At 58.8% G+C, this 26,814-nt stretch overlaps 3 protein-coding genes across 5 annotated transcripts; all 3 read right to left on the bottom strand.

The window, feature by feature from the left end:
* Nucleotides 1-377: 377 nt before the first annotated feature.
* PDXP (pyridoxal phosphatase) lies at nt 378-3,228 on the bottom strand. Its single transcript, XM_054188760.1, has 2 exons — nt 2,611-3,228; nt 378-2,327 (listed from the first exon to the last, which is right to left on the bottom strand). The coding sequence occupies exons 1-2, from the start codon at nt 3,200-3,202 to the stop codon at nt 2,002-2,004; spliced, it is 918 nt and encodes a 305-aa protein (XP_054044735.1). The 5' UTR covers nt 3,203-3,228; the 3' UTR covers nt 378-2,001.
* Nucleotides 3,229-3,790: 562 nt separating this feature from the next.
* Nucleotides 3,791-15,569, bottom strand: SH3BP1 (SH3 domain binding protein 1). Its single transcript, XM_054203312.1, is given in 19 exon segments — nt 3,791-4,439; nt 4,441-4,607; nt 5,093-5,208; nt 5,376-5,505; nt 5,695-5,792; nt 6,194-6,310; nt 6,418-6,498; nt 7,193-7,274; nt 7,370-7,481; nt 7,570-7,712; nt 8,009-8,099; nt 8,499-8,567; nt 9,205-9,340; nt 10,008-10,084; nt 10,183-10,294; nt 10,584-10,660; nt 11,078-11,182; nt 11,562-11,604; nt 13,409-15,569. Coding segments are annotated over 19 exon segments (2,010 nt in total). The 5' UTR covers nt 13,471-15,569; the 3' UTR covers nt 3,791-4,247.
* Nucleotides 15,570-15,678: 109 nt separating this feature from the next.
* Nucleotides 15,679-26,812, bottom strand: GGA1 (golgi associated, gamma adaptin ear containing, ARF binding protein 1). Of its 3 annotated transcripts, none has more exons than XM_054203282.1 (17): nt 26,538-26,812; nt 25,875-25,959; nt 25,507-25,582; nt 24,896-24,994; nt 23,503-23,626; nt 22,885-22,985; nt 21,755-21,835; nt 21,198-21,335; nt 20,976-21,057; nt 20,439-20,546; nt 19,984-20,139; nt 19,150-19,214; nt 18,828-19,006; nt 18,435-18,718; nt 18,052-18,221; nt 17,694-17,804; nt 15,679-17,519 (listed from the first exon to the last, which is right to left on the bottom strand). In XM_054203282.1, the coding sequence occupies exons 1-17, from the start codon at nt 26,704-26,706 to the stop codon at nt 17,409-17,411; spliced, it is 2,139 nt and encodes a 712-aa protein (XP_054059257.1). In that variant the 5' UTR covers nt 26,707-26,812; the 3' UTR covers nt 15,679-17,408. The 3 variants fall into 3 exon arrangements, with proteins under 3 accessions (XP_054059257.1, XP_054059275.1, XP_054059265.1); XM_054203300.1 differs by lacking the exon at nt 26,538-26,812 and adding an exon at nt 26,420-26,438; XM_054203290.1 differs by lacking the exons at nt 24,896-24,994; nt 25,507-25,582; nt 25,875-25,959; nt 26,538-26,812 and adding an exon at nt 24,461-24,870.
* Nucleotides 26,813-26,814: the final 2 nt, after the last annotated feature.

Here is a 26,814-nt window from a genome sequence, read left to right as displayed (position 1 = left end):
TGTGGTTACCACCAAGACCTCTTACAGGGGTCTGACAGACAAAGGGAAGGATTTGGCTCTGAGGAACGGAGGCAAAATACATTCAAGCTATTTCAAACACTCTTCTTACCCAATCTGTTTTCTCCCTCCTGCCTGGGACCACAGCCAAACTCAGGGAGAGGACACAGGCCATGGCGAGCTACAGTCTGGTGAAAGTCACCTCCAGCAGTACAATGACACCCACCTTCCCTTCATTCAAAGTTTAACAAAGCTAAGAAGGGTCAAAGCAAAACCTGACCCGGGCAGTTCTCAGCCCTCTGCAAGCTACATGTGGGTGACAGAGATGGCACCTCACTGCTAACCTAGCAGAGCTGGACACTGCAGCGCAGGGCCACACGGATCATCGGGGTCCACCTGACTAGCAGCGGAAAGACCTCAGGTGCAGCTCAAGAAGTCACCGTTCCCCAGCAAGGAATCACCCATGCTGTGAAATGCAAAGGCAGCTGGCAAAGATCGCATTGCTCACTGCTCCAGTTCAGCTGGCTGGACCCTGCACCCTACGCCATAAACCCACCGGCCACCACCACCCTCAACTCCAGTTCTGAGACCCCAGTAAGAGAGAGCAGCAACCAGGAGCACGCACTGTCCACAAGACATCATCCACCCCTTTCTTGTCTACCCAGCAGCACCCCCTTGAGTGAGGAAGGGTCTTGCCATGTCCTCATCTTCCAGGGCTCAAAGATCCTCGGGCCATTCTCATCTTGATGGGACCACAGGGGAAAAAAAGGAGGCCGTTTCCAGCCTACGCTCGCACTTTATTATATACGGACACATGGTGAGTGTAAGAACATCAACATGGGACATGGACAGTAAGGGAGGCCCAAAGGCACTACCCCCCTGTCCCCTTGGTGCAACCAGTCAGCATAGTTTATACAAATAATACAGTATCTGAACAATAAATAAGTTTGATAAATAAGATCATTAAATTAAAAAAAAAAAACAACCGTAAAAAGACAAAGCAGCAAGGAATGATTTTGAGGGCTGCGACACATTCACAGCAGTGACAATACCACCACCATCTCACCTGCACACCAGCAGCTGGAGCACAGACCCCCATCAGCCCTTTTCTCTCACCGTACTATGGCAAAATCCACTGAGGAGGAGGAACTGGGGAAGAGTTGTACAGTTCACTACTGCTGTGCTGTTGTGGTCTAGGAGCCCTCTCTCCTTCACAAGCCCCTTTGGAAAGAGCGCTTGAAAACAAGTGCAGGCCCACTGTGTGCACTCAGAGCTTCTCTGTTTGGCACAAAAAAACCCCTCAAACCAGTCTCTTCTCTTTCTGTAGTCCTTCAGATGGACACTGGCAGACTTATTAACTGAGTTGGGACAGAGGGTAGTGGGGGAAACATCTCTAAGGAACAGGGGAGAGAAGAGATCAGGCGATGCTCCCTTTCACTCGTGGGAGGCAGCGATGCTCTCATTCATCGCTCCAGAGCTCTGGCATGCTCCTTCCACATGCCCTGGCATGAATGGAGACCCGGTGGGTGGCAATGCCAGCCCGTCCCCTGGCAAGGAGGGGGTTACCACAAGGACTGCAGGGATGCAGCTCAGAAGTCGAGAGTTAGGAGTGAAGGGACAGCAGTAAAAGGCCGCCACTGGTTATATAAGAGAAAAATAATAAGACAGCTGGTCCCTAACCCCTGCAGGGGGAGAGGCCACATGGACACACTGATTTGACCCCCCCTGTCAGCCTGAAGGCCTCCAGCTCTCTCCCAGTGATGCTGGCAGCTGGCATAGGAGGGAGAGAAGGACTCTGTCCATCATGGGTACCTCTCAGCAGAAAGGAGACAACCTGAATCCTGCCTCCTCCTGCCAACCCCCCACCCCATTTTGGCCCTAAAGAAGGGCGTTGGAATGTGAAGAAACCAGGAATTGAGGGAATAGGGCAGTGAGAGAGAAATGGGAACAGATGGAGATCTGGGATGGGGAACCCAACCCCTCCGCCTTCACATGTACAGACTGCTACTCATCCAGGCCCGGTATCAAGTCTGCAATGCTGTCCACATAGTAATTGGGCACCAGATCCTTGGCAGCGGCGCTGTCGCTGGCCATGTAGGCCTGCGCCTCTTCCAGGCGGGAGACACCCGTCAGGGTGAGGATGGTGGAGAGGCCGCAGTTCTTGCCGAAGAGGATATCTGTCTCCAGGCGGTCTCCCACCATGAGGGTGCGGGACGGGTCCACACCGAAACGCTCCACGATGCAATCAAACATGTAGGTGTTCGGCTTCCCCACCACCAGCGCCTTGCGTCCCGAAGCTGTTTCCACCGCGGCTGTGAGGCTGCCAGTCCCTGGAGGGGCGGGAAGGAGGAAAAAAAATGAAGTAGCTGCGGGCTAACGGGGTGCCCGCCGGCTGCAGGCGGCTCAGGGCCCTGGGTCCCACCACAGGATGGGCAAGCTGTGTGATGGCAATATGGCTTGGGGAGCCGGTAGGGACACATGAGGGGAGCCCTAATGCTCCGGGGAACACCTCGCCAGAGCCTGGGATGGCGAACCCCAATGAGGCCACCCCGCCGGCCTCGGCCCCCCGTGTCCCCCCTCCCCGGGGCATCAGGGCAGGGGCTGCGGGCTCACCGGGGGTGCGCTGGCCGTCGCTGAGCGGGTGCCAGGGGTCGGGGTCGGTAGCCACCAGGAGGCACTGCGGGTCGCGCAGGTAGCCGCAGGCCTGCGCGAGCTTGGCGAAGGTGAACTGGTCGTCGTAGCCCACCAGGACAGCCCGCACCGGCTCGGCGGCGCCGGCCGCCGGCTCGCCCTCGCCCGCCAGACGCAAGCCGGCGTCGCGCACCTCGCCGCGCAGCCCCTCGCCGCCCAGCACGAAGACGCGGCCGCCCCCGGTCCCGTTCCCCCCGTCCCCCCCGCCGCCGAGGAGGCGCTGGCGGAGGAAGAGTGCGGAGCAGAGCGCGGAGCTGAAGACGTGCTCGGCGCGGACGCCGCGGAAGCCCAGGCGGCTGAAGCGCCGCTCCAGCTCGGCCACCGAGCGGCGGCTGTTGTTGCTGACGAAGAGGGCGGCCTTGCCGCTGCGCCTCAGCCGCTCCAGCAGCTCCGGGGCGCCGGGGACGGCGCGCTCGCCCGCCCACAGCACGCCGTCGCAGTCGAAGAGCAGCCCCTGCGCCGGGCCCAGCACCTCCCGCAGCCCCGCGCCGCTCAGCCGCCGGCAGCTCGCCATGCCGCCGCCGCCGCAGCCCTCCCGGCCGCCGGCCTCCCGCCCCGCCCCGGCCTCCCTGACAATCACCGCCCGCCGCCACCACCACCAATGGGAGGCGAGGAGGGCGCCGAGCGGCAGCCGCGCGGCCCTGTTGCCCTCGAGGGGAAGAGGGGCGGGAGCCCGGCTCCCAAAGTGACAGCCGCGCCGCCCTGTTGCCGGCGCAGGGAGGCGGTGAGGGGGCGGGGCGGAGCGTGAGCGCGCTTGCCGATTGGCTGAAGCCACCCACACCTCCTCCCCCGGCTGCAGGCGCGGCGGCAGGGCGCCCCCTGCTGGTCGCTGGAGCCTGTGGGCAGCGGAGCCGCCATTACCCCTCCGCCCCGTCCCTCCGCGGGCCGGGGCAGCCGGCGGCCCTCCCGCCCTGGGGCTGAGCCGTGCCTCTCCTTCTTGGCGTCCCCGGGGAGCTCCCCTTCTCTCCTCCCGGCTGCGGCCTGCCCAGGCAGGCGGCCTCCAGCACCTCGGGCTGCCGAGTGCACCCTGCTCGCACCTGCCTGCGGCTGTCACACCAGCTCTTTAAATAATTTAGTTGCAAAATATATATATATGTGTATTCATATGTCTTTGTCTGTCTGTGCCCGTGTGTTCCAGGCGCAACATGTTTTAAGGCAAAATGGGGCAGAAAGGACTGGGGTGGCGGCTGCGTGCCTGCAAATGGCGCCACAGGGCCTGCCTGCCCACACCGGCCCAAAGACTGCAGGCAGAGCCGGGGAGCGTCCCCGCCTCTCCCCCTCCGCCTCCCCAGGCATGGGAGGACCCCACGGGGACCCGCAGGGGTGGCTCATCCCCGATCGGGGGAACCTGGGCCGGGAGCTGGGTCCCTTAGGGGTGGCAGGGCCTGGAACCTGGGTTGCTGGCAAGGACATGGCGGCGTGGGGAGGAAGGCTCTGTGGAGATGGGTGGGCAAGATGGAGGAGCTGCAGGGGGCACGCCATCCCTCAGGGCACCCTGGCATTTCCACAGTGCCTGCTGGGCCCCAGAGGGGCACTGGACCCCATCTCCCCGTCCCTGCTCAGTTCTCCTCTGTGGGCTGTCCTGCTGGCGGCGACGTGGCCGTGGGGCTTCTTCCTCCTGCAGGCAACGGCTGCCCCTCGTCTGTGGCTCCCAGGGCACAGTCCATGGTAGCCACCACCGTGGCCTCGCCGGCAGGAGGCCTGGGCGACGGCGGGGCGTCTCGGCTGTGGTGACGTGCTGGCTGGGGGGGGCAGCGGCGGTGGGACGGAGGGGGCTCGGCTGGGCGCCCCGGCCATCCGTCGTGGCCGGGCTTTGGGGCTGGCTGCCTGCTCCGGGGCTGCCAGGGTGGGAGCCAAGGTCCGGGGCTGGGCCACGGGTGGCGGTGGCATGGTGGGTCGGGCTGGAGCCGGGCGCTTGCCTGGAAAGAAAGCTGGGGTGGGCTGGGGTCCGCTTCACCGGGGTCTCCCCCCAGGGCAGAGGGGGCTGCAATGCCAGCCATGGGTCAGGCAGGGGGCTGCAGGCAGATTGATGGACAAGCTGCTCCTTGCCCAGCTCCCATGTTGGAGAGCTAAGCGCACACCGGCTTTTGGAGGCTTTTCCCACCCTCTTCCCTTCACAGGGGGCTATGAGCTTTGACACCTCTTTACAGGGGGTGTTCCCCCCAACACTGGAGGACCGGCCACATCCACCCCTGCAATCCCCACCTTGGCTGGGGAAGGAGCACACAATGAGGGGCCAGATCCTGGCCATGCTGCCCTGGCCGGAGGCCCTTTTTCTCATTTGGTGGCAGGCATGTCCCCAGCACCCATTAGTGCGGGGAATGGCGAGATGAAGGCAAAGCAGAGGAGGTGGCACTGGGGAGGTATCATCTCCCAAGCACTGTGCCGTCCAGGGCACCCTAACCTTTGCGGATGGTGTCGTCAGTCATCTGCGGAGCTGGTGGCCCTGCAGCTTCAGAAGATGGTCTGGTCACCGGTAGGGATGCTGGCTGGGACCTGGCCTCGGGGTCCCTCGAGGTGCTGCGCAAAGAATGGGGCAAGTGAGGCTTCAGTCGGGCATGGTGTTCCTGGCCATGAGGCACTTCGCGTCCATCTGGCAAGGATATGGCCCATGGCGAGGGGTGGGATGAGGGAGAGACATGGGGAGAGCTGGGACAGCCAGAGCTCCCAGCTCCTGCTGGACTTACGCCTCTCCATCCGAGAGTGTGGGGGTGCTGGCTGGAGGGGGCTCAGGGGATGGCTCTTCCACTGGGGTGGCCTCGCCAAGTTCGCTGTTTGCAGGTGGCGTGAACATGGCTGAGACGTTGAAATCTACCTCTGGGTGGAGAGTAAGGAGGAGACCCCGTGAGGAAGCCCTTGCTGTGCAGAGCTTCCACCAGTGACCCCCGTGTCAGGGAACCAGAGCAGACCCTCTCTTCCCTCCTCCTGGGGATGGAGAAATTTCCCTTTCCCTTCCTCCCCGCCTTTGCTCTCTGCTGCAGCCCCCGAGCGAGGTCCTGGCCCTACCTCCGGGGAAGAGGGTGTCCGCATTCTGGATGAGGGCTTCCACCACGCCCACCACCTGGATGGAGGAGACGGAGGCCAAGTCCAGTTGCACAGGGTCTCTGAGAGACAGGGGTGGAGGAGGCATCATAAAAGGGTTTTGGGGATGTTAACCCTTTTGGTGTTCATTCCTGAGCGGGCAGAGCCCAAAGGGGGAGACAGCCCAGCCAAGTCGGGTGGAAGGGTAGGAGGTGGCCTTGTTCCCTGTCCTGGAAACCCTAGTTTGGTGTTGGAGGCCAACGGTGTTGAATGCCATCCATGTCACAAGTGCTCTAGGTCTCAGCCTCTTCCTCTGCTACTTTGCAGAGTAGCTAAATGGACACGTGCCACTCGGGGGCTGCGGGGACAAGGGATGGGACTTGAGGACTGAAGAGGTGCAGGTACTTTAGACCAGCCTGAAGGCTGCAGGATCAGCCTTTCCCGTGGCGTGAGCTGCTTCCCACCCCTCCGAGCCAGGCCTTACGCTGTGCTCTGCTGCGTCCACAGCAGGTTGGGGCCCAGCACGATGGCGATGTTGCTGGGGGTCATTTTATTCACCTCCTGGTGCTCAGCTAGCTTGGCTAAAAACTTGATGAGATACCTGTGGGGTAAAAGGAGAGCGAGGGAGCGGTTAGCATGGGCCTGGGGAGAGAAGAGATGCCCCGTGTGATTGCTTGGGGCCAAAGAAGCCCTGTCCCTCCAAAACACCTCAGATTGTTGTAGTTGTCCCGGGGCAGGTGGCTGCAGGTCTCTTGTAGGCTCTGTACACGGTCCTCAACGTCCTTTAAGCTGCGAGAGAGAAAAAGGAGGAGGAGAGAGCTCAGCCTGCTCGCTGTGGCAGAGAGGGACACAGAGAGAGCCGGTGTCGTCTGCCCGGTGTGGGGATGGAGATGCCCTGCTGCTGCCTTTACCGGGCAGCTGAGCCAGGCACCGACAAAATTGCCCCGCAGAGGCTCAAAGGGATTTAATATGATATGAATACAGCTTGTAGCTGGGCCTGGGGGTGAGCGCTGCCTTGCCACAAGCAACAACCCTATTTCACCATGACTACAGGGGTCAACGGCACTGAGCCGATCCCTTTAGAGAGGTGCTCTCCCCCTCCTCCCCCAGGGTTTTTTGCTGTGCCTCCTCAGCCACCCGGTCCATCCTGAAAGCAGGAGGCCAAACTGGGATGGTGGGCCAGTGAGATGGGGCTCACGCCATTGCGGCCAAGTGGGTTTTCATAGGCTAAGCTCTTCCTGCAATCAAAAAGGCTACAGCCTTCCCCCCTTGCCCTGCCATGTTTTTTATTGCTATTCTCCAAGGTTTTGGGCCATCTGGATTTCTGCTGAGCATGGGACAGACCAGGTGGTGCGTTCTTATCTCCCCACGTGGCAAACGAGGCTGGCAGCCCTGCTCCGAGTGCTGGGAGGGACGGAGGGAGGGTGGCGGGGGACCTTTTTGAGCCCCAACCAGGCTTTTCCACCCCAACACCTGGACCCACCTGGCCACTTTGACCCATTCGTTGTAGAGCTCGAAGGTCATCAGAGGCTGGGGCAGCTCCCGCAGGTAGGATTTCAGCGCACCTGGGAGGGGAGGGGGAGCAGCGGGGGTTAGGGCGGCTGGGGGACAGCAGGGACTGTCCGATTGTGTCCCCCCGTCCCGTCTCGCTGGCACCCACCGGCCACAGCGTGAGGGTCCGAGTAAAACTCCTCCAGGGCATTGGAGCCGCTGGCCAAGCTGCTCTTCAGCTTCCTGAGCACCGAGGCGCCTGCCGCCAGCCGGAAGAGTCCCTGGGGATGGGGGGAAGAGGGAAGGGATGCGGGGCAGCTGCATTTTGGGGGGCAGGATGGTGATGGGGGGGTCAGGAGCGCTACCTACCTCCTCCCTCATGCCAGAGGCCAGCAGCATCATGACACAGGCTTCAATGGGCAGCGCGATCTCCCGGCCCAAGCTCTTGAGGTGCGTCTCTAGGGGCACGCCGTAGTACCCTGCCACCGGAGTGTCTGCAGTGAAGGAGGGCTCTGAAAGAGGGAGGCGGATGTTGGGAGGGATGGTGGCCACCAGGGCCATCTGGCATCTAGCTGCTGTAGCATCTCACTCCTAGCCAGGGCTGGCTGGGTGGAGGCAGAGGCGGAGGCAGGGCAGGCAGCATCCCCAGTCCACTTCAGGCTGCGATTCCCATTCTACCAGCTCAAAGTGGGAGGCACCAGCAGGTGCAGAGAGGGAAAACTCGCCTTTCCCAGCCTCACCAGCCACTCTCACATCCCCCAGGCTCGGCCACGGCCCTCCCCAGGCTGTGTGGAGAGCTAGTGGGTACCTGTCTGGCTGTGGCTTTCCTTCAGCTCCGCCAGAGCCGAGTCCAGTGATCCCAGGGACTGCCGGTGGTATTGAGCTTGGATTTCCAGGAGCTGCCACACAGGGGACAGGCAAACAGCACTCAGTTCGGCACCGGCCTCACTGAGAGACTCCCTCCTGTCCCCAGGACATTGCACCCACATGGAGACAGGGCAAAGGGGAAACTGCAAGTAAACTCCCCGCTGGGGTCCATGGGACCTTGACTATAGCGAGGGGTAGAGGGCAAACTGGAGAGGGAGGGTCCTTGAGACAAGCCCCTCTGTGTGCAGTTGGTTCTGGCGGTGGCATTAACCCACAGTGCATGGAGCAAGGCCAGTTTTGGGCATCTGCTGGTGCCTGGGGCTCTCTCCTGCCATGGCCAAAGGGCTTGGTGTGGATAGGGACAAAGCTGGGCTCAGGCATACCCCAGGAGATGTTCACATGCTGAAGAGAGAGTGTGAGAGAGGACTTACTCTGATGAAGTAGCTGGCGTAGCTGTCCTCTTTGGTGGAGAAGTGGTAGAGGTCAGCCATGTACTCGTCCTGCGAAGGGAGACACAGAGAAGAGCAACCTTCTGTCTCCTCCCTGGCACCCAAGGAAGAGGGGACACCTTCATGGAGCCCTCCATCCGGGCCGTGAGTTGCCCAGACAGGGTCTCTGGGGTGCGGTGGTGAGACAGACTGGGACCATATGGGGATTCCTCCTTGCCTTGCTACCCCGTTCGGGTAGCAGCAGTGACCTGCCCAATGGTCAGGGTCCTGGTACAAGTCACGCACCTCCAGCTGCCGCGAGCCCATGGGCTTGGCCAGACAAGGCACAGGGCTTTTCAGAGAAACAGGGCAGAGATGGAGAAAGCTGATGTGAAAGTCCCCCGCCACCCAGCACAGACCCCAGCCAGCTCGGCTGGCTCCCAGCCCAGGGGGACCCCATGAGCTCCCTGCTCCAGCCCCTGGAGCCTCCTCTCTGCAGCAGCTTGTGCTTCGAATCCTCTACTCTTCTTTTCCCCTGGGCTTGGGGCATCTCCCCAGTTCTGCTCCTCGAGGGACTGGTTTGCTTGCGGGATGTGCTGGCTGGCTGCATCTGTCTTGGCACGGTGGTCACCTCGGATGGAGCCGCTGGAGAGGAACAGGTCTCCAGCCCCGGAGCGGCCCCATCGGGGAGAGTGAGTGATGTTCTCACCTTGCACTGCTCCACCTTCCTCTTCACCTCCTCCTCCTCTTCCTTCAAGATTTCCAGTTTGTTGGCAGCAGAAGATGCCCCCGGGCCAGCAACGGTGCCAGTGATGTTACTGGAGCTCTTGGCAGCTTGGTTCAGCCTTTGGGGTGGGAGAGAAGAGGCACACCCACAGCCTCAGTGCCAGGGGAGAGTGGGACGGGTGTGCAGAAGGGGTATATGAATTGCGAGGGGGATGACAAGTCACAGTGCTACTCTGCAGTGGTTTTCCTGGGCCAGCACCTCTCACTTCCCTCACCCAGAGGAAGATGCTGCCACACCAAGGGGTCAAGACAGGGAACAGTTGGCTGCCTCAAACACCCAGGGTCTGCAGGACCCTTCCCAAGCCCCGCTGCTGAGATCTTGCCTCCTGTCCTCCCTCCAGACAGAGGGAGGGCAGTGTGGAAATGAGCCATCAGTGACTCACGGCTGCCCTGCTCTCCCAGAGGAACCCAGCAGGACATGGGCTACCCTGTAGGAGTCGGAGCAGGGCCATCTCAGAAGCACAGAGCAGTGCCAGGGCACTTTGCTGCCTTCAGCAACAGCACTGCCCTTCTCTCCTGTGCCACAGAGCCATGGCTCAGCCCAGAGCGGGATGCACCCACAGAGAGGGGCTGGCTGGGTGCTCCCGAAGAGTTGTTACCTCTTCAACTTCGCCCCCAGTCCTGGGAAATTTGCTACCCAGGGCAGTCGTCTTCCTCTCTCCCCCAACCCGAGCGGGAGCTGTGCCCCATATGCCCTGCTTCCCCCAGCCACGGTGTGCCCTGTACCGGCTCTTGATGGTGTTCCAGTCAGAGATCAACTTCTGGAGGGTCTTCTTGCGCTTTAGGATGATGGGAAGCTCCTCCTGTGGGAAAGAGGGGCCAGAGGGAGTTGCAGAGGCCTGGGGATGTGGGAAGGGGAGGTAGAATGGCAGAAAGGAGCTGAGAGGGTGGCTAGGGCTACCTCACTGAGCTTGTTGAGTGGCTGCAGGACATCATGCTCCAGGGCGATCTCAAACTCAGCCAGGATTTTGGCCAGCGAGCTCTGTATGCAGCAGCCCATCTCCAGAGCTTTCCTGTGTTGGGGAGAGAGATGAAATGACTGTGGGCTGCAGCCATGCCACCCTCTGACCCTACATCCCCCACCATACCCATACCCACGTGGGACCCTGAGCCAGACCCTGTCCCCCTCTGCAATTGGAGGCTGAAGGCACTGGCTGTTCCTTCTCCTCCTGTGACACCAATGCTGTCTCTGAGGACAGGGTTTGACAACTCAGCTTGACTGTGGCAGACCCTGAGCCAAGACAGTGGCTCTGCCAGCGTCTGCCATCTTTTGGGGTCACCCCTGGCCCTTTCGGCACTTACCCGAGGCTGGACTCTGTGTCAAGTTCCTTGAAGCTCTCAGCCATCGTCGTGGACAGAGCCATCAAGGGCAGCTTCTTCTGCACAGAGTCAAGGAGTCGGGAAAGGGGTGGTGAGCTGGTGTGTGGCAGCTCCCTCCCCATGAAGCATGCCACCATGGCATGGGAGCAAGTGGACAAACGCTGCACTGGGTCCCCACATCTTCCCCTGGCCCACCCATCCCCGTGGGCTGGACGTGGACAACAGGGCTTAGGAGGGTTATTCAATGCAAAGACACTGTCTCTGCCTCAGGAGGCCTCAAGTTAGTGATGGTCGAGAGGGTTGCCCTACTCTGCTCTGCCTGGGCACCTGCTGGTGGCCACTGCTAGATGTGGGACCTGGCCTGGGCTTTAGGCCACCCTTCAGCAAAGCCTGCTAAATGGAGTCCTGCTGTCCACTTTGCTGGATGGGGACAGAGCTGAGGTGAGCATGGGCTGCGGAAAGAGGACTCTACTCACCACTCGCTTGTCCATCTCAGAGCCGCATTGCCCCTGCAGGCAGGCTTGGAGCCTCTTGGACACGCTGTGAGCTGCTCGCTTGGCCGGCTCGATCCTCTGCTCAATCTGGGGGTGGAATGGTGGGACTGGGGAAGGCCTTTCACCAACCGTGGGCACCCTGAGGCCACCTCACCCCCACCCAGCTCTGGGGGTAGGTGAGCCTGCCCAGCATCCCGCCACAGCCCAGAGCATTCCTGGTCCAGGGAAAAGGGAGCACAGGTCCTGGTCAGGATTCATCCCTCTGTGAGCAGCTGGGGAAAGCCGTTTCCCGTGGCAGAAGCCATTCTCTGAGCGCCGTGGTCCTGGAGTCACCCTCCGGCATGCGGGCAGATGCCAGCCCTGTGACTTGGACATGCTGGCAGGGCAAATGGCAGGCAGGAAGGGGGCAGGTTCCCACACCCAGGCACAAGCAGGCACACGCCTGCTGGCCCAGCCCGTGCCTCACCTGCAGCAAATCTTCTGGCAGGAGCTCGGTTGCTTCTTGGGTTCTGCGGAGGAAGGAGAAAAAGCCATCAGCAGATGGGGGTGACCTCCACCTAGCCTCCTCGGGAAGGCACGTCCTTATGTGTCCCATCTCTCACTCTTTGGGCTCCGGGGAGCAGGAGATGCTGGCTATGGCCTGGACCATCGTGCACAAGGTTATGGGCAGAATGAGCCCGGGGGGGCAAGAACAGCAGGAGCAGGGCAAGGCAGCCAATCTTGCTGTCTGATGGACACTCCATCAGACAGGGCTTCCAGTTCAGAGCACCACAGTCAAAACGTCCAGACGTGGCCTGCTTTTTGGAGACAGGGTGCCTAGCAGGGGCATGTCATGGGTGGGATGTTTGCTGGTGAAACCGTCTACCCCCCACCGCCTGCCTCTCCCCTGAAGGTGAATCCAGGGCAGTGCTGTTGGAGCCCAGCATGCATATTTGCAGGCTAGGGTGGCCACTGGCTGTGGGGCCACCAGTGCCGGAGCAAGGGTATCTTTGTGGTCAAGCTCAGGACTGAGACCAACACCAGCCCCTCCAGAAATGCCTACATGAAAACAGCTTTCTGCTCGGTTTTGCAGCAGGTGTTAGGAGCGAATCTGACAAAGGAAACTAATTTTGCAACAAATTCTGCTCAAAACCAAATTCAAAACCCACCAGCCGCCATCACCACCAAACCTCCCTGATGCCTCCCAGAGAGGAAACCTCGCTTCACGGCCCGCTGCCATTGCTACGCCCCAGGAACCCTGTTTGCTTTCCTGCTGCTTCTGTTGCTGCTGCATTTTCCCCAGTTCATGTTTCTCTCTTTTCACCGCCCGCCAGAGCCGACACGGGAGGAGGCCGTGGAGCCACAGGAAATGGGGGCGGCTTGGTTGAAGGCAAGCAACATCACGTGAGATTGTGGCCCACGGAGGAAAGGCTCTGCAGCGGGTGAAGAGCTTGCTCTTGGGCTGCAGGAGCTGCTTGAGACCTCCTGCCTGCCCAGCATTAAACGAAAGGGAGGTGCAGGCAACACGGAGATGAGACATCTTGAGGGAAGAGGGATGGGAAGGCGGGTCATGCTCCCCTCCAGGGAATGCAAGAAGAGCAAGAGGCCACTTGGATGTAGGAGCTGTGGCTGGTCTGCTGGGCTAGCTGAAGGACCTCAGTGGTCCAGGGGACACAGTTGGTCCTGCTCAGCCTCCCAGCACTGGAGAACCTGCAGAGGTGGCTGTAGGAGAGAGGGAGCGAGGGGGCTGGGAAGGGAGGGCCCAGCCCTGTAATTTCAGTTCTGGGTTTTGCAAGGGGAGAGCTTTGGAAAGACGAAGAGAAAAATAAGGAAGAAGTGGAGGTAGGATGGGGCTGGAGGGATTTGCATGAAACTCTAAGTTCTCCATGGGTCCTCCGAGGATCCCCGGTCCTCTCCTCAAAGGGCATCCCGGGACACCCACGCTGCTGGGCTGGCTAGAGTTATGCAGGGCATCTGGCTTCTGTGGGGCACCCCGGGCTCAGTGGGGAGGGCAGGTCCCAGCTGCGAACACCCTCCTGGTCACCGCACAGCAATGGGCATGTGGCTGGAAGGTCCCTCTCCATTGCACTCACATCCTGCGGAAGCCAAGCTATGGGAAGGCCCGTTTCCAGGTGGACACAGGCTGCCCCACAGGCACTGGGGAACTGCAGCCCCTCGGCTTACACCAAAGATGCTCTAAACCCAGGGTTGTTCCACCTTTCCCCTTTTCCCTCACCGGCTCCGAAAGGTCAGTCCAGCCCCAGCGCAAGCCCTCCAGGACACGCATCCCGCTCCCTCCCAGCCCTCCGGCACAGGTAGCGAAGAAGTCCTTACCGGCTGGTGATGTTGGGATGGGACAGCTGCTGCCGCATCCGATTAAACTGCCTCTTCATCATGTTGAGAGCCGGGAGGAGACCACGAGAGCTGCTCCACTCAGCTGTACCCTCAGCACCCCTCAGCGACACTTGGCATCGGACGCAGGCAGCCCCTTGGCTCCCTGGAGCCGCTCTGCCCCTTGCTTTTCCCCAAGAACCTCTCCCTCCGTACTCCTCTCCTTCCTCCTTCCCTTCTTCCCCCTTTTTCTGTCTCCCCCGCTGGTCCCCTCTCTCGTCCCTCCCTGGGGATGCCCTGCCTGCTTTCTCTTCCCCTCCTTTGGACTCCCTTCTCTTGTTCCCTCTCTTTTTCTGAGCTTCCTTCCTCCTCCGGCTGCCCCTCCGCCGCAGATCAGGTAAGAGCAGTTCAGGGCTCTTACTCCGCTCTGTGTTCCTGTCACCACCCCGCAAGTATAAATAACTTCAGCCCAGCCTTAAAGGGGAAATATTATTACAGCAAACACGTAACAAGGCAGGACAAGCACACGCTGCTGCCGAGCCTGAGCGAAAGGCCCACGCTCTGTTGCTTGCTCTCTGTCTCAGCTGGGGTGATTTCCCCCTGCCGTCCCCCCCACCTTGCCTTACCCACCACCAGCTGCGCCGGGGGACAGCCCGTGGCCATGCCAGCTGGCTGTGCGGCGCATACTGCGGGGTGCCTGATATACAGCTCCTGGGTGGGGGTGTACCCTACCTGGTCACCCAAACTCTGCCAACGCCCCTGGGCCACTTCTCCGTGCTCAAGGTGCAGCTCCAACTTCTTCTACCCCCGCGACATCGCCCCCTCGTTGGGACCCAAAGCTGGGGGGAGGCGAGCAGCGCAGCCACCCCTGCAAAACCTGCTGTGCCCTCCTCCCCGCCGCCGCCGAGGCTCTTGGGAGCCACCGCAAAGCTGCGGCGAAGGGCTGTTGCCCTGTGCCCTGGGGTGGCCCCCTTCCTGCCCGCTGGCAGGGCTCCTGCGAGCAGGACGGCTGGGCCAGGCGCCCGCGCACGGTTGCACAGGGACCACAAACTCCCGCTTCCCAGGCTGGGGTGCTGCCTGCTCTCTGCAGAGCTGCACCAGGGCTCAGCTCGCTTTTTCATTCGGTCTAAAAACATCTCCCTCACACCACCACCAACCTCCTGGATCTACGAGATGCAAACCTTGCCTTATCTTTGGGCTACCTGCAGCTGGGACTTTCCTCCTTCTGCACTAAGAGCGAGCGGAGGTTGCTGTCGGCCAGATTATGTGGCTGGCAAAGGAACCAGCACCCGAGCCCGGATGGGAAGCGGTCAGTTTGTGGGCAGATGAAACAAGCAGCAAAGGAAAAAGAGGCAGAAGGGCCACTCCACCTATGTCCCAAAGCCTGAGGAGCAATAATGTGGGGGCTGCCAAGCTCTTAGTGGAAGGGGTGAGGCTCCAGTGAGCACGTAGCAAAGCAGTGCCGGACCTCTGTTTCTAACCTGGGGCTGAGCAAGTGAGCACCATTCTCCCCCCGCCAAACACCAGGTTGCTCTAAACCTGTGGCCGAGGACCTGATCCCCCAGCCACGAGCCCTGGGGGGTGCTCCTAACAGGCATTGCGGTCGCTGAAAGCAGACAAGGGCTTCAAGCACCTATTGCAAAGACACAGAAAAGCTCCCCCAGCCCTTCGCTGGCTGCATTAGGCAGTGGCCAAGCTATGGCCAGGGAGAGCCGTGACCAAGCTATGGCCAGGGAGAGCCGTGGCTATTCCTTCCCATACCATGTCAGAAACCTGCTCCCAGCCCTGAGCTGCTGCTTGCCAGAGCAGATCCCCCTCCCTGCACCCTTGCACCAAAACTGCCCCGGGAAGCCACATCCGAGAGGCAGCCCCGGGGAAGAGGAAGAGGTGTTGCTGCAGGCAGCGGTGAAGCTGCAAACAGCCGTGTGGGGCATGGGAGCAAGCCCAAGACCTGTTCCCCGTGGGGTGTGGGACATCAACCCCTGCCCACCGCCTCTCCCCGGGGGAAGGGGGGAAGCAGGCAGCAGGCAGCTTGCAGCCTGGAAGCGGCTGTGCTGCTCTCAAACAGGAATTGAGAGCAGCTGGGGGACTTCCACCGTCCCCTCTCCCTGCTCATGGGAGTGGGGAAACCATTGCAGCAAGGCCCTAGGGGACCAACGGGTGATTATGCAGGATTCAAGCTGGAAACGACCCCTCCACAGGGTGGAATCAGCTCCTCCACAGTCAGGGAAGGCGAGGGGAACGTGCATTTCTTGGGTCAAAGGGCAGAGGGAGAGGATCAGGAAAGAACTCTTTATTTCCCATAAATACAGCAGATTCTTCGCGCCGGGCGTTTTCTTTTTAAATCTTTTTGTTTCTTTGTTTTCTTCCATTTACAGAATTTTGCACTGAAAATATATACAAGTCTGTCAAGAACCAAACAAGATCTGCAAAGAAAAAACCCATACAAAACCCTGAAAAGAGACCAGAAAGGGAAGTAAGACACAGCAGAACCCCAGCGTAAAGACTTTCCTTCCCCCTCTCCTCTATCACTCGCTGCGCCCAGCTCCAAGACACCTCATCTTTGCTGTCCCCAAGCTGAGAGCATGAGGCACCCCGCTCACCATCTCGCACACTCCTCCTAGCTCTGGCAAGCCAACGCAGGGCACAGCTTGCCCCTGCTTTTAAAATCAGGCCCTGTTAAAACCAGCTTAGGTATGGGAAAGCAGCTCCTGTGGTCTCGAGTCCCACAGGGATGGGGAATCGGTTGGGATGTGCCACCCCCTGGTCTCCTCCGTGCCTGCAGATCCCCGCTCTTGTGTCACAGTGATCAGGCGGCTGGGGTGAGCCCCCTCCCCGCCGCAGGGAGCCAGGCCAGCCCACGGCAGCGGGTGAAGGTGCGCAAGGCACAGCTGTACCCACCCAGGCCCCCCCAGTACAGAGCCGGGCTCCCAGTGCAGAGCTTGGTGGTGCCCCCTGGTGCTAGGCTGGGCTCCAGTCTCTCCTCGACTCCCAGACCATCACCTACCCCACGGTGAGAAGGCACTGAGGAGCTGAGAAAGCCCCCTGCCCCACCACACTCTCCAGCCCAGCCAGGGCTAGGAAGACCATGTGCTGCTTCCTCTCCCTGTTAGGCAGGAGGCTGCGGGGAGACTCAGCCCCCCCAGCACACCCCTCTCAGGGCTGGCATGTGGGACAAAGTCCAGCAGCAGCCCCCAAAGCTCGCTGTGGTAGATAAAAGCACATACGGAGAGTGTGGGCTCCCACTGCGGGGGTTCAGTGCTCAGGAGCTCCAGCTGCAGATGGGATGGGAAGACACAGAGACCTTCCCAGCCCCCAGGCTCCCACCCCAGGGCCCACCTCCCACCACCAGCTCTGCTGGTAGCTGGCAGGAGGGGGATACAGGAAGAACTCTCCCCTGATCCCCCCCAGAGCAAGAGCAGCCGCCTGCTCTCTGGTGCTGGAAAGACACCCAGTCTCTGTCCAACCTTGTTCCACACCAGCTCCAGTGCGATCCCACCAGACAGGGAACCACTGGGGCCCAGCTCCAAGGAGGGGACAAGGGGGACAAGAAGGAGCACTGCAGAGCACGAAGCAGCTGAAGGGCTGGGAAGAACAGCAGGGACAGACAAGGAAAAGGATCTTCCTTTGCTAGGCCTTGCCCCAGGCTGAGGCTGTTAAGCTCCTCATCCTTGTTCCCCACTGCACCTAGGGGGAAAGCAGGGTTAGAAGAGAAGCTGGACAGACTAGGGAGGGAGTGACGCCTTCGGAAGAGCAGGGAAGGCAACTGTTCACCCACATGAAGCTTTTCACTCCACTCCTAGTCTTGTGGGATGAACATCTCCTGGCGTCTCTGCTCTCCTCCTTGAGGCACGCTCCCTCTGGCCCTCACCCGGCCATCTGGAGAATAGAGCGTGAGCAGCAGCCCCCCACCCACCCTCCCCATCTCCTCGGGCTGCTCCAGCCCGGCAGGGCTGGCTTCCCAAGGACTCTGCAAGTGTAGTGCCTGCAACGTGCGGCAGCCCTAGAGGTTTCCCCAGGACTCCGGTGGGGGAAACTGGTCCACATCCCCCATTTCATTGTAGGTTTGCTCTCCCATGGTGAAGGTCAGCTTGTACCGTAGCCTCACTTTCTCCTGGAGACGGGAGAAAGGATAAGCAGTCAGAAGGGGGGAAAAGTAAGTCATGAGGTACAAACCACTCAGGTCTCTAGGAAGCTGCAGAGAATAGAGGGAAGTGGGACAGGGTGACCAGGCTTTTGCCCAGGCAGCAAGACCAGCCTGTTCACACCCCAGGGTCTGTGCTGTTACCTTCTGTGGGTTAGCGAGCAGCAGGACTTGTGTGATGGCACTGGGGTGGACAATAGGGTTGAACGCCGGCAGCTCTGTGCCTGAGGGAGGCTGTAGCTTCACCTTCATCACCTAGGGAGAGAGAAGAGCATCCTACATTCCTGACGGGGACTTGGCAGGCAGAAGCCCTGCTCCCATACTTGGGGAGCTTCCACTATCTAGTCAAAGAGAAAACCATTGTCCTGGTTGCTGCTAACCTGAAGGTAACACAACTCGCTTTCAGCCCCACAGAGCTCTCTCCACCCACCCTGCCTTTCCTGCAAAGGGAGAATCATGCTTCAGCCCAGCCTGGGGAACTCAGCCCCAGCAGCCACCTTACCTTGGGGACGGCAGACTGAAAGACGATGTTGCGGATGGGCTGCGGGGCCGTGCTAAGCATAGAAATCACCACCACAAGCACGTCAGGCCTCTCAGGCAGGGCATCCTTAGCGAAATGGAAGAGGACGCGGAAGCCGTGCTGGTCATACACTGTCACAGGGAGAATGCTGCCTGTGGGAAAAGCAGGGACAGTCAGCCAGGAGGGAAGTGGCCCTGCAGCAACCTTTCCCCATCACCCAAACTCTATAGAAGTGACAAGAGATACTACTCCTCCTGAACCTCGACAAAATCCAACAAGCAAGAAGTTTCCTCGCAGTCTTCCCTTCCACATGCACATGGTTTGTTCCCCCCCATGCTTGTCCCCCCTCTGTCGCCCTGGCTCACTGGGTTTGATTGACTCCAGAGGCACAGTGATGTTGGCCAGTGAGATCTCCTGGGGCAGCGCGGTGGCAGGAGGCCGTGGCGGGACTGCAGCGCTTCCTGCTGGCGTGGTGGCAGCTTTTGGAACCGTAGCAGGGGCAGGCAGCTCTGAGGTCAGGGGCAACGTGGGGTTAGGGGAAACACTCTGGAGCACAGGCAGAGCGCTGGGATTGTGAGCCGTGGTGCCAGAGTTGCTCCTGTTCTGGAGATCCCTCAGGGTGAGCCGGGGGAGTGGCTGCTGCTTCTCCCTGTAGGAAGAGAGAGCCAGGAGTGGAATGGGGTACAGAAATGTCATGTCCAGCACCCCAGAAAAGGAAAGGATGGGGAGATATGCAAGACTGATCTTCTTCTGCTTACCATCGCACTTGCTGGGACTCTGGAGGCAGAGACTGTTGCAGCAGAGTCTTGCCCAGGAGGTCCAGGTCATCCAGGCCACTGGTGAAAGGAGAAGGTTTGGGGGAGGATGCGCCAGCATCTGCTTTGACTGGTGGCGTTGCCATGATAGGGGTGATACTGAGCTCGTTGCTATCTGATGACTGTAGAAAGAGCGCACAGGAGAGCCCCCACAAGTAGGGTTGTGTATCAGCAGCAGCCATCACACTTGGGATGTTTCCCTGCATACTCCATTTGTCGCTTCCACCACTGTCCCCACCTTCTGCCCCAGCTCCCAGCACATTACCTGGAAGCTGTTCCAGCCACCGTTGTCACCAGTCTGGGCAGGATGTGGTGCTGGGTCATTCAGGCCTGCCAGGGATAAAAGCAAACTTTAAGCTTAGCTTCCAAGTGGGTGAGAGCATTAAACGGGGCCTGAATAAGACACGGAAGCAGCAGGGTAGAACCACCAACGTGGTCTCCAACTCTGGCCCCCATCCTTGCACAGGGGAGAGCCGGGAGGGCAATAGTGTTTTTTTCTGCCCAGAGATCCTCCTTTACAGTGTAGTTCTCACTGCAATTGGCAGAGAAGTGAATGCTACTGGGCTGACAAGCCCCACTGACCACACGGTCTACTTCACGCTGTTGTACTCAAAGCACCTATCTTAGGAAACAGACTCTTTGTTGGAAAAAGCAGGATTCTAGACCCTTCTAGGACTGGCACCTCACAAGACTTCCATGTGAGCACTTCTGGAAGTCCCATGCATCTGTTGATGCTTGTGACTTCAACTGCATGGAGTAAACATGAGGAGCTGGGGGTGATCCACCCTTGTGATCCCATCTGGGGATGGCCATTGCATCACTCTTGATTTACCTGCTGTGTCAGTTTTCCCAGAGCAAATCAGAGGACATGTCCCTGCAGGCTCTCTCTGACTAGCCAGGAAAACAGCATGGGACTCAAGTTCAGAGTCACAGTAGGGTTTTTCCATCCTTCTCCCTCACACTAAGTAAAGGCTACCTCTCAGTCTTTCACCTCTCCCAGAGCTCTTCCTCATTTGTGCTCCTGCCACAAGGAGATACATCTACGCAGACCGTCTAGAGTCAAGGAGAGAATAGTGAGCTTTTGCTCTGGCCTTCTCACCTAAAGACATGAGTTCATCATCCAGCAAGGAGACAGAGCCAGCTTGGTCAGGCACAGGGACTGCTGAGCCACCTGAAAGGGTGGGCATGGCTGGGTAGGATGGGCCTGTTGCCGGAAGATCCAGGCCCGACAGATCCAGAAGGGCTGAGGTGCTGCCTGCAAAGAAAGAACAAGCTGAAAGACAGAAAATTTATCCAGTCCTTATCTGGTGTACTGATGCCAGTTACCATCCTTCCTCACATCTGGGACAGGGAATTCCCCCTCTGCTCTTCCTTCCAATTCTCTCTCTTCATGCATCAGTCATTTCCACAAGCCATTTCCTCATCTCACCAGCCCCACTCTGACCTGCAGGTTTCACCTTTCCACTTTTCTCAGTCTTCTCTTACATTGTTGGAAACCAGCAACAGGGTCCCCTCTGCTTGACCTTCCTGTCACCATTCCCCAAGTCTCCTCACCTCGAAGGGGACCAGCCACCGTCTCCCCATTGATCTCTTCTCCCCGCACAAGCTGCTTGTAGAGATTGATCACCTGTGTCAGATTGTCATTGGCTTGCAGGATCTCCGCTGAAATGGAATAGGTGGGAGTTAAGCTTGAAAATCGTAAAGAAACAAAGTGAGTGACTTTTATACCCCAACTTTGTCTATTCCCTCAAAGCAAGGCCCAAGGAGCTGACAGCAGCCCACTGCAGATAGCATTTTTGCAATTATTGCTGTGAACTGCATGAGGGTACGTCGACACCTCCATGGCAGTCTCAGCAGGACAAGCACAAGCCTTGCTCCTACAGCGAAGTGGAGGAAGCCGCAACACTCCTGATTGCTGCCATGTGTCCCTGCTTAGTGCCAAGCCACAGACTAATAATCTACAGTGAACAGCCACCCGAAACAGAGCGGCGGCTGCTGATGGATGCCATGCCATGATCAGCCCAAGCACAGAGTCCCTGAAAGAAGACGGAGGGAGAAGGAGACAGAATGAGAAAGGCCAGATATGCTTACCCAGAGCTTCATCATTGTCTTCTGTGTCACTGGCAAGCCGGAAAAGCATGGGCCTCATGCGCTCGCAGCGCTGATACAGCTCCTGAGGGAGAGGAGAAAGGGGTGCTGAGGCGAGCAGCAGGATGCTCAGCTGGGGATGCAAAAGACGCAGGAGGAACTTGAGGGGATAAGGGTCACCCATCTGCCAAACTCAGGACGGATGCTGGGATGGCCTTTCCTCACCTTCATTAGGTCCTCATTGCTCTCCGTTGTCTCCCCCTTGCTGTAGTTTGTCACCATCTCTGTCAGCAGCTTCACATTGTTGTTCACCTCCTCAATAGCATTCACCCTCTTGGAGATCTTCTCCATGCGCTTCTGGTCCTGGAGGGGAAGCACATGGGGAAGGATGTCCTTGCTCTTTTCTGCAACTTGGAGAGGAGGAAGGCTGGGCCAGCCAACACACCAACTCCCTGGACTGAGTCACAACAACACTGCCCTCAAAACAGCTCCTACTTCAGTGGAAAACTCCAGATCACCTCTGGGGCAGCACCTGCCAGACATGAGTGGCATTGCAGCAGATCTAGTGCTACAGCAGGGCTTGGGCCACCAAAAGCACCCAGAGGCATTTCTCTGGGTAGCCAAGGGATGTCAGAAATCACACAAGGACTCTTTCGCAGCTGCTACCACAAAATTTTTGGCAGAAGCTCCTCTGCATGAGGACAGAGAGCCACTGCTTCCTTGGTGCTAACCACTGCCACCCAGACCATGATCCCCCCAGCTCCCCTTCTTCCCAGTCTCACCTCCTGAACCATCTCCTTGATGAGCTTGTTGGCAGCCCGGAGGTCCTCAGGATGGGAACTTTTCAGAAGACGAGCCAGTATCTGCAAAAGAGAAGGTTATCTCTTGAGCCCAAGCCAGAGTCACCCTTGCAACACTAGAACGAGTGGAGTTACCCCTGCCCCAAACCTGTATCTCACGGAGGCAGCGGACAAAGCCAGCTGTTTGAAAGCCCAGCCACAAGAGCCCATGGGCTATCAGAGACCAGGGAGAGAAGAAGTACAACTCGTCTTCCTTTTCCTATTGTGGTTCTGGTTATGTAAGATAGGTCTTCCCCTGAAGAACCCCTGCCATCCAAAACCTGCTCCTGCCAGCCCATTATGCACCATGGAGACCCCGGAGCACAGCAGGACTAGTACTGAGAAAGAGAGAAAGTCTAGTTTAACGCAGCAATTGCCACGTGATTGTAATGGACTCCTACTCAGACCTCTTCACATGCCTCTTTGCCAGTGCAATTGGTGAAGAGGGAGAGCTCCCACTTTCCCTCTCCTTCTGTAGTCAGTGAACAGTCCCACTGGCCACCTACAAATCCTCATTTGCACACTGTGACCCCTGCGGCAAACTTCTGCTGCAGAAGTAGACCCAGAGGAGCCTAATACTTGCTTAAATGTATCAGAAGGCAGGCTTGCCTGAGCGGTGATGCAATTCTGATGGAAAGACAATACAAGATGGGTCCAGGAGGGTTTAAGTAGTTAGGCAATAAGCAATTTGCAGTGCTGGGGGTGGGGAAGAGATAACAGCAGCAGCATCTGGGGCTGGGATTTAAACCTCCTGGCCAGATAACTCAGAAGCCTGGAGACCACACAGCAGCAAACCTCCCAGAATCTGCTGGGCTAATGTCAGCGCTTCACCCTTTGCACCACCCTGCAGCTAAGAGCTCCAAAGGTCAAACAGACCCACATTCCCCACCTCTGGCTGTTTCCTTTGCCATGATTTTGGAGCAGGCCCTCATCTTTCCTGTGATGCATTTTCTGAAGCACAACACATGGAGCAGGGGGTTTGACTCTTTCTGGATCTCCACCCCAACAGGACAGGAGATCCTGGCGCAGGGAAGATGTTGCCTCCTGTTCCTCTCCTTGCACAGAGCCCTTACCTTGGATTTCTCTTCATCATCAAAGATGATGTTCTTGGGCCGAGGGGGAGGAGGCGGAAAAGGAGTGTCGTCAGGCAGTTTTGGGTCACATTTCACGATCCCTGCAGTGGAGACCAATGGAGAAGTCAGGAAGCCTCACCCACTGGGGATGGCACTGCCACCTACGTCATTTCTTCCCTAACAAACCACCAAACCCAGCTGGGACTGAGGGTGTTTGGGTCTGTTCCCACTACTCATGATCCTGGATTGTGTTTTCATGCAAGAATTGCCCCCCGCTCTCCATTAATATCCTACCTTAGAAAAATCCAGCATTAACTGCCAAAGCACTCGCAGCCCTCCAGCCCCAGCCCCTTCCAGTGCCCCATCTCCTCCAGGAGCAAGCAGATGTCTCCTCCAACCCACCAAACTCCTCAGACCACCAGCAACCCCCTCTGCCCAGCTAGGAGCCCCCAGGAGCCTGCTCCTTTGCCTGCCCCTGCTGCTGAATCAGGCAGACTGATGGACGTGCTGGGTCTGGGCACAGGAAAGGGAGAGTCTGTTTCAGATTCTACCCAGACAAAAAAAGGAAGGAGGGCAAACCATCTGTTCACCTTCTCCTTCTAGAGCACTGTCTCTCACCTTGTTTCTTCAGCATCTGGTAGGCCTCTGAGATCTTCACCTCGTGAGGCAGCCCTAGCGTCCAGCTGTACATCAGCTCCAGGATCTTTGACTTCACTTTTTCTGGTGTCCGACTGCCAAGATACTAGAGGAAGAGAGAAGAGGTGGCTTGAAGCTGATCTGAGCTGTTGCAAGCCTGGCCTGTTCTTCTCCCCTCCCCCAGGAGAAGTGAGACCGTTCCCAACGGCACAAGGAGAAGGAAAGAGGAAGCAAGTAGGAAAGCTCACGAGGCCCTTGCAACACGTCCCATGCTGTGCTTGGTTTCCACCACAGCAAATACAAGAGGTAGGAGAAATGCTGCACCAGCAGCCCCTCAGTGACATGCAGGGACAGGTGGCAAGGCTCAGGCAGGTCTCTGTCACCTTGTGAAGGAAAGGGTACTGCTTACAGAAGCTGACGGCAAGGCAGCCCTTCAGGAATAAGCAGGCAGCAGGGCTGGGAGGGGAAGGGCTGTAGGTAACAGTCCCTGGGGCAGGGCCCAGCCCTCTCTCAGGGGCACTCCCCAACACCCTTTACAGCTGGGTGAGCCCCAGACAACCCAGCACGCAGCGGTAAGATGTCCAAATCTTATTGCTCTCCCCCTGCAGTACAATCATCCTTCAGCCTTCTCCTGTGGGTCTGCTGGGGGCGCTGGTGGTAGAAACGGTGATATGCCACCAGAGGCCAACAGTTTAAGGTAGAGGACTTTCTCTAGGGTGCTGCTGTCACTGTCCCTGGCTATTCATCATCATAGATCACAAGCTGTGACTGGCAGACGAAGGTTTTCCTTAGTCATATTTACTTTGTGTTCCCTTAACTCCATACTTGCTGGTGTTAACTGCCTTGACTGAACAGGACAGCACGCACAGCTTGTTCTGCTGCAGGAACAGCAGCATCAGCAGAGAAGCAGGTAATGACTTGGTGCTTCAGGTGTACTCACCAGAGCACCACTGACCAGGCCTGGGCTTGCCCTCTGAGAGTGTCTCAACCAGGTTGGGACACCCAGGAGAGACATGGTCACGATGTCAAAGCTGAAGGAGGTTCATGAGCACATGCAGTACAGACAGGGCCCAACAGAGATGCAGAGAAGGTGACTCCAGGCACACAGATGAGCTCAGTAGTCTCACAAGCGCTGGTTGCATCATGTCTAGCTGGCCCTCAGCTTCCTGCATCAAGAATCAGCTGGGAGCAGACAGGTGAAAGCTCACCTTTCCACCGGAAAACCCACCAGGGAACAGGGACTAAATCTCTAGCACTGTCCTGTTTCCCCCACATCCCGGTGGGCATTTGACCTTTCTGCTCAGCCACTACTTCTTCCCAAAGCCCTCCTGCCACCAGGCTCCAGTCTCCTCCAGCACGATGCCCTGAGACCCACCTTGGGTGACACCACTTTGATGAGTTCATTGAGGAAGCGGAACTTGCCCACCTCATCGTGGAAGCGTTTGCCACAGCTCTTCATGCAGGACTCCAGCACCTGGGGAGAGGGGGCGGGTGAGCCCCAGCACAGGGTCAGCAGCAGGTTCAAGAGCCAGCTCCCTCCTGCTCCCCCCTCACCAGGCATGGAGCCTGTAGCTATCCTCACAGCAGTGCCGGGGGACACCACCTTTCCCTCCCAGGTGGCCAATCACCCTTCCAAAGGGAAGCAGGAAGATTTTCCTCTTTGGAGGAAACAACAACAGTCCATGGGAGAAGATATCCTTAGAGTTCACAAATACTGGCATTTCACAGTATAGATCCACAATGACACTAAAGGAAGAAAAAGCTTCCCATCGACTTCAATAGGCTATGATCCTGCACAGGAACAAGACCTTCCCTAACAGTCACCCCTCCTCTCTTGTAGAATTACCTTCAGCCACTCTCCCACCCTCAGGTGCTTGGGGGCTTTCTTAGAGGGAGTTCAAAGCTTCCCGTGCTCCTCCAGTCAAACTGGAGCAACCCAACACCCTGGCCCTCCATCTAGTTCTACCAGCCTGCAGATGCCCTTACCGTGAGGGCCTGGATAGCTTCCCATTCCTGTGGAGACTGGATCTTGTGGGCAAGAAGTCGGGTAGCAAGGGGAGGACTGGAAGGAGTGAGGCGAAAAGAAAAAGGTGGCTGGTTATTTATGAAAAGCCTGGTACCAGTGTTTCAGCAGGGAATCCAGGGTTTAAAAGCACGTTTCAAGTTTAAGGCATTGATAAGACACTAAAACCCTGTGGGAACCTTCTGTTACTGGAGCAGGACACCCCACCCACCCCTACTTTGAGGAGCTTTGTGCCTATTCAGCTCTCAGGACAACCCCACTGAATCCTACTAGGCAATCGTAACCCAGGCCCGTGACCTGGAACAGCCTGGGGGAAGGAAGAAGCACTTACCCCTCTAGCTCCTTATTGAGCTGCTCACAGAAAGCATTGATACCATCCCAGTCCAGGTCCTTGTTCAGGGGGTTTGTCGCTTTGTCTGCGGGTGGGAGAAGGAGGCGGTGAGAACATCTCCCCAGGCTCCCACCCTGTGGAGGTGAGGGGCAATATTGCTCCCACGACCTCCCCGCCAACTCCACCATCGACGGAGGACGGTGTGGAAGGTAAAAACACGCTCGTGTCCAGTCGTGCACAAACTCTCCCACTGCCACCCCCCTGCCAGCAGTGCACACCGACTCCCCTGTCGCCACACGGCTGCCCCCCAACACACTCCCTGCCCCACGCTCCACCGCAGGGCTGCACCCTCAGACCCACAGCCATCCCCACGGCCGGCCACCCTCACGCGTGGCCCCGACACCCCCATTTGCCCCAAGCCACCCCCTCCGCACGGCCCACCCTGACACCTCGCTACGTGCGACCCTCAGACTCCCCCCCAAAGCCCCCTCCGTTCCCTCACACCCCAGTGCCCCCCCAAATACGCCCCCACACCCCACATTTACCCGCCGCTCCCGCCCTCCCCCGCCGGGGCCCGCTGGCGGGGCGGCCGGGCCGGGCCAGGCCAGGCCCTGTCAGAGGAAGGGGGGGGGGGGGGGGTAGGGTGGTCCCGTCCGCACTCACTGATCCGCGCCTCCAACGTCTCGGGCTCCATGGCGGAAGGCCCCGGCGGTTCTTCAGCGAGGCAGGCCCTCGCCGCCGCCGTCTCCCCGCAGCCGCCCGGCCCGGCGCCGCCGAGCCATCGAGAGCGCACCGAACCGTCTAGAGCGCCGCTCCGGCGGGTCCCAACCATAGAGCGCCCGGAAGTCGGCGGCGCAGGGCGCCGCCCCGCGCCCAGCGCGCCCCCTGCCGAGCCACACCCCGGCGCACCATCGAGTTCCCCGCGCAGGGGAAAGAAAGG

This window comes from Rissa tridactyla, chromosome 1, assembly GCF_028500815.1.
Source record: "Rissa tridactyla isolate bRisTri1 chromosome 1, bRisTri1.patW.cur.20221130, whole genome shotgun sequence".
Lineage (NCBI taxonomy): Eukaryota > Metazoa > Chordata > Aves > Charadriiformes > Laridae > Rissa > Rissa tridactyla.
This window is presented reverse-complemented; position numbering and strand designations above follow the sequence as displayed.

Excerpts from the sequence above, each read along its gene's own strand:
- GGA1 (XM_054203282.1), bottom strand. The coding sequence starts at position 26,706 with ATGGTTGGGACCCGCCGGAGCGGCGCTCTAGACGGTTCGGTGCGCTCT. Across the intron at positions 21,336-21,754 it reads TCAAGGAGATGGTTCAGGAG|GACCAGAAGCGCATGGAGAA; the intron begins GTGAGACTGGGA and ends CTTCCCCTCCAG. Across the intron at positions 19,007-19,149 it reads GTGGCTGGAACAGCTTCCAG|TCATCAGATAGCAACGAGCT; the intron begins GTAATGTGCTGG and ends CTCTTTCTACAG.
- PDXP (XM_054188760.1), bottom strand. The coding sequence starts at position 3,202 with ATGGCGAGCTGCCGGCGGCTGAGCGGCGCGGGGCTGCGGGAGGTGCTG. Across the intron at positions 2,328-2,610 it reads CGACGGCCAGCGCACCCCCG|GGACTGGCAGCCTCACAGCC; the intron begins GTGAGCCCGCAG and ends CCGCCCCTCCAG.